This window comes from Amphiprion ocellaris, chromosome 5 (assembly GCF_022539595.1).
Source record: "Amphiprion ocellaris isolate individual 3 ecotype Okinawa chromosome 5, ASM2253959v1, whole genome shotgun sequence".
In the NCBI taxonomy this organism is placed as follows: Eukaryota; Metazoa; Chordata; class Actinopteri; family Pomacentridae; genus Amphiprion; species Amphiprion ocellaris.
Genome location: NC_072770.1, coordinates 4,413,941 through 4,424,729, shown reverse-complemented (window position 1 = coordinate 4,424,729; position 10,789 = coordinate 4,413,941). Strand labels below are relative to the sequence as shown.

The window sequence follows — 10,789 nt, the reverse complement described above, 5'->3', positions numbered from 1 at the left end:
TGGGGCGAAACTTGAAAAAACTGTCAGACATTTTCAAAACAGCCTGCCTTGTGAGTCAGTCATGATGTGGCGTTATTTCGGACGTGTATCAAGTTGGCCGGCTGGTAGCATCGGTTGACTGAAGCCTTCTGAGACTCTCTCCGACCTGGACTTTACCCGTGTGTGTGTGTGTGTTTGTTCTCTTTCCCACTTTGACTGGTTTTGGCTGTTGTTGTTGTGTTTTTTTTTAAGCGGACTTTGACCCTCCGGGTGTTGTAACTCACCCCTTCTATTAAGGAAAAGGCCTCTATTGATTCTTCTGTTTGAGTTTTTCAAAACTTGGCTGCAAGTCTGTTTTTCTGGATGTAAAAACGTTTTTTGGAAGTTGAGGAGTTTTTTTCCGAGCCTGTGGAAAAATGGATGCGGGTATAGAGAAGGAATGCAGCGCCTTGGGAGGACTCTTCCAGCTCATCATGAACGACATGAAGGTAAAAAATCTAATTAGACGAACTTCTGTTCTTCCTACAGATCATATTAGTACATTTCCCTCGTTATTTGTATTGCCTTTGTACTTAATATTTAAAAGTTAAATTGCTTGTCGTGTCTTTTAAAGCTCATTCCAGAACATTTCTTCGTTTTTGCAGTGGTTTTGTCGGTATTTTTTACTATCACACTTCTTATCATAATATTTAAGGTTATTTGTTGGTTCCTCTTATAAAAATCCTTTAGTTTGCATTCTTAGTAGCACCTTGGCTTTAAGATTTGTGTCAGAAGTGGAAGCCTGAGTTGGCACCTCCATTCATTCTGAATGGAGGTTTCCTGCATTGCTTCTCTTCACTGTCAGACTTTCTTAAATCTAATATCCATGCTTGCATTTCTTTCTTCTATTATGGAATACCATAACCTCATATTCATGAGGTGCTAAAAAAGGAAAAACAATGCAAACGACTAGGTGAAATTGAAAATGAAGCAAATGGCAGCATAAGCTTGAGATACTTATAAATCAACTATTCTTAAAGTCAGTATTAATTAAATCAATTGTTTTTATAATCACTTAATCAGTCTGGAGATTTTTTTGAGTCTAAAATTTCTGATTGTAGCTTCTTAGATGTGTTTTTTCCCCTGGTTTCTTTACTATTACAGTAACCTGACCTGAGTAAACCAAATCTGATAATATATCGATGGCGAAAATAATCAGCTGACTAGTCCATAGTGGAAATGATTAATTGCAGCTCTAATATCCATGTTTACACATCTTCTTTATATTATGGATGTCATAACCTTATACTTCACCGACAGACTGTCATCGAGTGCTACACAAGGTGAAAACTAGGCAAAAAAAAAAAAAAAAACGGGAAATTTGAAATAAAGTGGATGAAAGGCTAAGCTTGACATACTTATGAAGCAATTGTTTAGTTGTCAGGTATTCATTTAATCACCAACTATTTTGATTATCAATTTAAAAAAAGATAAAAAAACTCGCATTTTCTGATTCAGCCTTATGTAATGTGAATATTTTCAGATGTTCTTCTTCCTTTATGGCTGTAAGCTGATTATCTTTGGGTTGTGGAAAAAACAGGTCTTTTCAGGACATCATCTTTGGCCTTTGGAAACACTAATCAACATTTTTCTCTATTTTCTGGCCCTTAAATAGACCAAAAACACTAATCAATTGAGAAAACAATCAACAGATTAATCCATAGTGGAAATGATTTTTGTCTAGGTGAAGGTTAAACTAAAGAGAACAAAAGAGTGAGCTTGATATCCGTCTAAACCTTATGTGTGGATGTTAAATATGTGGATGTTAGTGCTGGTGATGTTGATTTTCTAATGAATGGACTGCAACTGGAAGTGGGCCATCTGAGAGGGTGACAGAGCTGGATGGGGGTGGATTTTGCCAGCTGTGTGCTCTTTGAAGTTTGTCAAGCAGGCTGCCCTTTGCTGTCTGCCTGTCTGTCTGTCTTTCTGTATGTGTTTCACTGCTCCCAGATGTACATCGTTAGCAGCTTCTCTTTCCCAGTCATGTTTTGTAGTCCAAAATAGCCCGAAAAGACTGGTACTACAGTAGTTATTTGCTCCACAGTTGGTACCAAGTGGAGGCTAAAGGCTGGGTTATACTTTCCGCATGAATGAGCCGCACGGAAATGAGCCGCATGGAAATCCGGGCAAGAGAACGTGTGTGCATTTATACTCTGTGTGGCTTCTGCTCCCAAACTGCAGGGGGCAGTGTATCGCAAACACACGTCTACCTGGTCTACTCTAGTAATAAACTAGTGAAGAAGAAGTTTGCCATTGTTTACACCACTTACAACATGTTATTTTACCGAATAAAAACATTTCAGAAGTTAGTTTGAGTTTCACACCATGAATTGTTCATAACACGGTTACCACGGTGATCTCTGTGTGATGAATCGTATAAGTGCACGTATTTCTAGACTTCAGCTACAAGTAGGTCCTGGTCCTCTGCCATGTTTTTCCATGCGGCTCCGTCTGCGTAGTTAGAAAAATTTGGAGGTGAGCGGTGCGGAAATTTTCCACGTGAGAAGGGCCGCTCGAGAGGGCGTGGGTGCGAAAATGACGGAATTTGTCCGTGCGGAGCCGCATGGACCCCTCGGACGTGGTATACATTAAATAGACTTTAACCCTACGAGTCGGCTTTGTACATGCATTGGTCAATAAGTACTGTACATTGAGTAATAGTAAACAAATAATACATTAATTAATATTTGAAAGTGAATTAGTAATAGACAATGTCAGAACTTTAGCTCCTGATTCATTTGTTCTTTGTAGCTATTATTGATGCATTTAATTTTCAAATTCATTGTGCAGAAATTAATGTAAATGAATTTGCTTCTCTCAGCCAAAGAGTCCCTATTGTCACACGTTTGTCGCAATTCTTCAATGACATTATTGTAATTTTGTCAAGCTGAAACTATCAAGTGAATTATCGATGAAATGATAATCCACACCATTTGTAATAATTATTGAATCGCTTCACTCTATTTTTAGGTTAAAAAAAGCCAAATATTTGGTAATTCCAAAGAAGATTAGCTTGTAAAAAAGAAATGTTATCATTGATTTCTGTAAAATATTTACTCCAAATCGTGATTCCTAATTTTCTTTCCTCCATGGAGAAGAGGGGATGATCATGCGGCAGGTCTAAACCACTGCTGAGTTTCATTTTTGAAAAATGGTAACTGCCAACAGGAACAAAATGTTTGCAGAGAAGTTGTTTCACCACGAGGCCCAGTGTCTTGTTAGGAATGTGACTTCTCTAACCCAAGATGATGATTCAGTCTGCAGAATACAGGAATACTGTGTACGAGTGGATCTTCAGATGACTCAAAAGTCACAGCAGCCCTGCTGTGTGCAGTTATTTTTTAAAGGTTGTTGTTTCTGAACTGCTTAGCCACAGGTGCTGTCTCTAAGATGCTTCAGCTTCAAGTTCTCCTGCATAGCCGTTGAACTGTTTTGATCAGCGATCTCTATTTTGCAATGCTTAAAGAACACTGACTCTAAAATAGTCTTACACTTGAAATGATCGTGGGCGAAGTTTTCTAGCTGCAGCTTTGACCTGGTGCAACCATCTTTGCAAAATTTTGTTGCTGCAATAGATGATGTATTATGTTGATGACTTGCCGGAGTCTGAATGCAGTCATTGTCTGTCTTGGGTCTATATACCATTAGGTAGCAGTGATAGAATATTTGATAATTTTGCTTAAATGCATCAGATGCAAACAACCATGAAAGTGCGAAAATTTCCAAAAAATTTTGGTTGGATAAACATGCTCCAAGACGGTTCCCTCCCTGGCTCATAAACAGCCTCTTCATATTCCTTGATAATGGGGTCACTTTGCTTTTCATTGATCTATCAGAGGCATTGTGAGACAGGCTTCATACTCTTAAAACACCCCGACCCTGTGTGCCCCCACCACCTCCACCTAAGCAACACAGTCCTGGCAGCCAGCTCCAACTGCTGACAAACTTGATGTTGGGGTGAACGGGAGGCTGGTGAAAGGTCTCCACCTGATCAAAACATCGCCCTGGTCACACTCTGTGTACCTCCAGGTTTTACTTGCTTTCTTTATTTAATGTGTCAAGTTGAGATCCTTGTTTTTTTTAATCTTTTTTTAATGCATTTAAATGTATTAATCCGTAGGTGCTTTTCAATATGATATTAATGTTAAAATGATTACTTGTGTACCTCGATAAGTAGGTCAGCCAAAATTAAAAAACAATTTTGGTCTTTCTTAAAAAATATGGCATTAAAATTCTCAATAATTATCGATATTGACAGAAGTTAAAAATACTTTGTGAAGCATTTTTCAGCTATGTCGACAAGCCTTGGTCTGTCATTTTTTAAATTTCTTGAGAACCTGGGTCTCCAGCAATACAACCAACTAGTGTGAAGTAGATCAGATGAACAGCTGCCTCAAGAAACACAAACACAAAAAACATGCACACATAAATACACAGTGAATTTTTAATTTATTAGTGAGATGTACAGCGCATTTTAGACTTAAACGATCAAGTGTTATATAGGGCTGGACCCGAATATCCGGTCCCGAAGGTGGCATCCGGATATTAATTTTGAGATACGAATATTCATGTCCCCCGCCCCCCGCCTCTGACCTTGTGGACCGAACCGAATATTCGCTTCGTTCCTCCTTCCCCCTCCCCCCAATTGAAACAGACGTGTGTCAGACAAGGAATAAGTGGAAAGTAAGGCTGTTGTTGCTTCATTCAGAAGTAAAAATATTTTGCATGTAACGTGATGGAACTTGCAGACATCCTGTGGTGAGAACAGCAAGCAGTATACATGAGTCACTTCTGCTGTCAGATAACAAGGCATTATTGTGTGTCTGTGTGTGTTTCAAAGCTTTTGGCATCACATCCTGGTATTTTATCAACATGGCACTGAACCAGTAGGGGCACTTCTGCCATCTGCCACACACACACAGAAGTCATGTCTAATTGAGTAGAGAGTTGCTGCTCAGATAAATCTCTCCTCAGGGTGCCATATCATGTCCCCTAAAGAAGCCCCACAGACATGGAGGCACAGATTGCAGGTCATTTTATAAATTAACCAAGCTGACAATTAAAGCAAAGGAGAAGATTTTAGAATTGTTGCAACATGAGGTTCCACAAAGTATCAAACCTGAATACAATTTGGTGTAGCTATCTTGAACAGTTTCAGCTTGGCTCTGACAGAATTTTTCAGGAGTTCAAAATGGTTATTTAGAGTTGAGTTAGATCTGGAAAATTTCAAACAGGAACTACGGTCAGTATGTGTCACCTACAGCTATAAAATTTGATAGGCATATGTAAACTCGTCAAGACGCACAAAAATGTAATTGACACCCATGCCTAAAACACAACAGGAAGTCAGCCATTTTTAATTATGTGTCATATTTTGGACAATTTTCGTTCATTTTTGCACCTTTTCAACAGCCATAAACTCAACCAAGGTAACTCCGATAGAACGGAAATTTGGCCAGGATGTACACCAGGTGATCAAAAATGATCAAAAATGCTCTGCAAAAGTCTGAGGGCGTGGAAAGATTGACAGCTGTGTGGCGATTGTTACTGAGACCTGGCTGGACAACAACATCACAGATGCGGCAGTGGAGCTAGCCGAGTGCTCTCTTCTCTGGGCGGACAGGACTGAAGCCTCGGAGAAACGCAGAGGTGAAGGTTTGGCAATGTATGTTCATAATGCCTATTGTACTGCCACGAAAATCATCGGAACATACTGTTCTCCCTATTTGGAATATCTGGCAGTGAAATGCAGACCATTTAAGATGATTAGAGAGCTCTGTTGTATCCTGATTGTAGCATTCTACATACCACTGTGAGCTAATGGTAAATTAGCACTGGAGGAGTTGTACTGCTTGATCAGTCAGCAGATGAACTGCAACCCAGAGGAGGCTGTGATTGTGGTCGGAGACTTTAACCAGGTCAAGCTAAAAGCAGTTTTCCCCAAATTTCACCGCTTCATAAACTTTCCCACGAGAGACAATAACATCCTGGATCAGGTTTACTGTAACATACTTGGGACATACAAGGCTGCTGCATGGGCATGCAGGCCCACATCTCTGTGAATCTGATCCCAGCCTATAAACCTCTGATCTGCAGGGTGAGACCAACCACCAGTACCTTACAGGTATGGACTGATGAGGCGCCCTCAGCAGTACAGGACTGCTTTGAGTGCGCTGACTGAGGAGTGTTCAAGGAGGGCACAGATCTAGATGGATGCATATCATCGGTTTCTGTCATATCCGAAGTCCTGTACTGGTGCTGTCTTGCTCACAAAGACCATCAAGGTTTTCCCAAACCAAAAACCATGGATGGATAGCAAAGTGAAGCCCCTACTCAAAGTCCGTGACGCTGCCTACAGGTCAGGTGACAAGATGGCCTACAGCAGGGCCCGGAAAGAATTGAAAAAGGGCATTCAGTTGGCAAAATGCAGATACAAACAGCGCATTGAGGAACATTTTGTTAACAACAACCCACAAAGTATGTGGAGAGGCATTAGGACCATAGCAGACTACAAGCACAGTGATCAGCTGGTTATCCGCAATTCCACTCTTTCTGACATTGTGAACACATTCTATGCTCGCTTTGAAACACCTGGCAACAGAGAGATTGTTCATCTGCCCCGAGTGGAGGAACAGCATCAGTCTCTGGTCCTGCAGCTGCACCAACTGAGCTCTTCCATGAAGAGAATCAATACCAACAAAGCTGAAGGACCAGATAGGCTGTTGGGTCGCACTCTGAAATTGTGTGCCAGCCGACTGGCAGGAGTTCTTCTGGACATTTTCAACCTCTCCCTGCAGCCTGCCATGGTCCCCGTTCGCCTCAAAACCTCCATCATTGTGCCTGTGCCTAAAAAATCAGCAGTCACCTGCCTGAACGATTACTGCCCTGTCGCTCTGACTTTGGTGATTATTATGAAGTGCTTTGAGAAGATTGTGCTAAAGCATATCAAGGACGCCATACCTGTTGGTCTGGATAAATATCAGTTCACCTACAGGGAGAACAGATCAACAGAGGATGCAGTCTCCATGGCACTTCACACGGCCCTGACCCGCCTGCAGCCCTCTAACACCAATGTGAGGATGCTATTTGTGGACTTCAGTTCAGCTTTTAATACGGTGTGCCCGGACAAACTGACACTGAAGCTCCACGACTTGGAACTGTCCACATTGCTGTGTCACTGGATCGGGGATTTCCTCACCAGCAGGCCTCAGATGGTGAGAATAGGAGACAGTACATCCTCCACACTGGTTGTGAACATGGGCACACCACAGGGCTGTGTGCTCAGCCCAGCCCTCTTCACACTATTCACCAGTGACTGTTCTGCCATTCACTCCACAAACACGGTCGTGAAGTCTGCAGATGACACGACCATAGTGGATCTCATATCTGACAATGATGAGACCCACATCTGACCTGACCTGGTCCCTGAACACAACTTACCTAGTGAAGAAGGGTCAACAAAGACTCTTCTTCCTTAGGGAGCTGAAACGTGCTAGTCTCTCCCCTCAGCTCCTGGCAGACTTCTACAGGGCCACAATAGAAAGCACCATCTGTCTTGGTGCAACAGTGTGGTACGGCAGCTGCGCAGCTCAGGACAGAAAGAACTTAGCCTGGTTGGTAAAGACAGCACAGGGGATTGTGGGAAGTCCTCTTCCAGACCTGGACTCAATATACGCCGACTGAATCCAGAGGAAGGCTGCCAAACTCACGCACCTCCGAATGAGACCCACTACTGTTGTGTCATCCGCATACTTAGTGATGTGGTTCGAGGCGGATGCAGAACAGTAGTCCTGCGTCAGCAGCGTGAACAGTAGTGGGCTCAGAACACATCCCTGTGGGGATCCAATGGAGACAGAGATGGAGCTGGAGATGGTGTTTCCCACTCTCACTGACTGTGGTCTGTTGGTGAGGAAGTCTAGCAGCCAGTTGCACATGGGGGTGCTGATACCCAGTGGACTCAGTTTGCTTACCAGCTGCTGGGGGATGATTATGTTAAATGCGGAACTGAAGTCAGCCAGCAGCATTCGCACGTAGGTGTTTTTGTCCTCCAGATGTGCCAGGCTCAGATGGAGAGCAGAGGAGATGGCATCCTCTGTGGAGCGGTTCGGCTGGTAAGCAAACTGATACGGGTCGAGTCCAGGGGACAGTGTGGTGATGATGTGGTCCTTTACCAGCCTCTCAAAGCACTTCATCATGATGGGTGTAAGTGCCACAGGGCGGTAGTCGTTGAGGCAGGTGATGGTGGATTTTTTGGGCACTGGTATGATGGTGGCAGATTTAAAACAGGATGGAACAACAGCCTGCTCCAGCGAGGTGTTAAAGATGTCCGTAAGCACCTGTGCCAGCTGATCGACACATTCCCTGAGTACTCATCCTGGAATGTTGTCAGGGCCTGCTGCCTTGCGTACATTCACTTACCCCAGGGTCTTACGGACCGTAGCCACGCTGAGGTTCAGTGCTGTTTCATCAGAGAGGGCATGGATTTGCTGCCGGGTTGCTGGTGTTATTTCCAAAACGACAGAAGAAATTATTCAGTTTGTTGAGGAGGTGCAGATTTTCGTTACACAGTGGAGGAGCAGCTTTGTAATCTGTGATTGCCTGGATCCCCTGCCACATGCTCCTGGTTTTGCTGGAATCATGAAAGAAGCTCTGAATCTTCCTAGCATGTGCACGCTTTGCTATTCTGATAGCCCAGTTGAGGTTGGCTCTGGCTGTTCTGAGCACAACCTCATCGCCGGACTTGAAAGTGGCGTTCCATGCTAATAAATATCTGCCTTAGTGCTGTATCTGTCTTTAAACATGCTGTGGTCAGACCACTTCTTAAAAAACCCAACCGTGACCCTGCTGTTTTATCTAATGTTAGACCGGTCTCTCATTTGCCATTTATATCTAAGGTTTTAGAAAAGATTGTTTTTATTCAGTTGCAACCTTTTCTAGAATCCAACAGTATTTTAGAAAAATTTCAGTCTGGTTTGAGAATGTGTCACAGCACAGAATCAGCTCTCCTTATGGTGCACAATGACCTTTTGCAATCTCTGGACACTAAAAAGACAGTACTCCTGGTGATGTTGGATCTTACAGCAGCTTTTGACACTGTGGACCACTCCATACTCATTTCTCATCTAGCTCAGCATGTTGGTCTACAGGGCACTGTTCTCCAGTGGTTCAGCTCCTTCCTGACGGACAGGACCTTTGCTGTAATGCTTGATGATCACTCATCTCTACCTGCCTCACTGTCAACTGGAGTACCACAAGGATCCATCCTTGGACCAGTTCTGTTTTCTTTATATATGCTGCCGCTTGGAGCCATCATTGCAAAGCATAAGCTGTCTTTCCACCTGTATGCTGATGACCTCCAGCTCTGTCTGCCTGTGCTCCCCAATGCTGCATCTGCACTGGACTCTCTACACAGCTGCCTATCAGACATTAAACTTTGGCTGGCCCAGAACCTTCTTCACTTGTATGGAAGTAAAACTGAATGTACAACCCCTGGCAAAAATTATGGAATCACCAGTCTTGGAGGATGTTCATTCAGTTTTTTAATTTTGTAGAAAAAAGCAGATCACAGACATGCCACAAAACTAACTGTAGTTCGGATAGAGTAGTATTTTAAAAAAATTATATAGGTAATAGGATAGTAAATAGTAATACCTAGTAAAATTGTAGACAAAAACTGCGAGGGAGCTGGAAAGCGTCCCCTTCAGTAAGGTGAAAGAACACATGCATATTGAAAGTTGGATAATACAGACTGATACAGCAAGTTTATTTATTATTTAATTTTGTTGTGAAAAGACCCTTGTTAACTGCTCTCTCTGAGATCCACTTCAGGGGCATGTTTTCATGGAGTGTAGACGTGAAAATGTGGCTGCAGGATGCCAGCAGTTAGTTGAGGGATCAGCGAGGAGAGAGGGGAAGGGTTATTGTGGGATTTCTGCTGAGTTTGATCTGTATTTAGCATTTCTTCAGCTTATGTTTTCTTTCATTTGTGTAAGACTGTAGTTATTTGCATTGTGTATTTTAAGTGTAAATGGTATTAAATTATATACACACACACACACATACATACATCAGGGTTTCCTCTACATTCATTCAGCAGCTTCAAATTTCTTTTTTTTCTTTTTTTTTTTTTTAATTGGTGCAAATACACCACCGTCACGTGTCTCCACCTTCACAGCAGTCTTGCACTGTGTCTGGTACTCACGAGTACTAAGGGAAACTACAGATAACTATCTTGCTCAGTATCTACTCTTTGATATGTCGGGTTAATACGACGTTAATTACTCGCGAGAGTGCGACCTTGAAAGTGATGTCATGTCCAGCACCCAGGCAGCAGGTGGTAAGGACTTTCGTCTTGCAAAATAGGTCAGCAACTTACCGGAGAAAAGTTATTAGCTTAAAAGTTCAACAGACATTTGAAAAATATTGATGGCCAGCTAACGTTACGTAACATATCCGTAGCTTCAGTTAATTGGGCCCGGTGCCAACTCAGTGTCGCTAACTTGAATAAACTATTGATAGCATTAAGCTAATATCTACACACCATGTATGAATAACTGCTGACTGCATTTTCAGATGAGCTTGTTGAAATATATTTTTTTTAGTTTTAATATTCAGCCTTTTAAAAGCCATTTTCAACTGGCCATTCAATAAATAGGTTGTATAAGGAAAATCTGCAGTCAAGTGTCATTTGTTTACGTTGCCACGGCTCCCGGGGAGCCTGCCGCCGCTGCTGAAAAAAGTCCTAGAGGAAACATTATACATACATACATAT

General features: G+C 42.4%; 1 protein-coding gene across 3 annotated transcripts in view; it reads left to right on the top strand.

Moving 5' to 3' along the window:
• The first annotated feature begins 328 nt into the window (after window positions 1–328).
• mtss1 (MTSS I-BAR domain containing 1) overlaps window positions 329–10,789 on the top strand; it is a 103,191-nt gene continuing 92,730 nt past the window's right edge. For all 3 annotated transcript variants that reach the window (XM_023292069.3, XM_055011006.1, XM_055011005.1), the window contains exon 1: window positions 329–467. In XM_023292069.3, coding sequence (XP_023147837.2) covers window positions 396–467 — 72 coding nt within the window. In that variant the 5' untranslated portion in view covers window positions 329–395. The remainder of the gene's footprint in view (window positions 468–10,789) is intronic.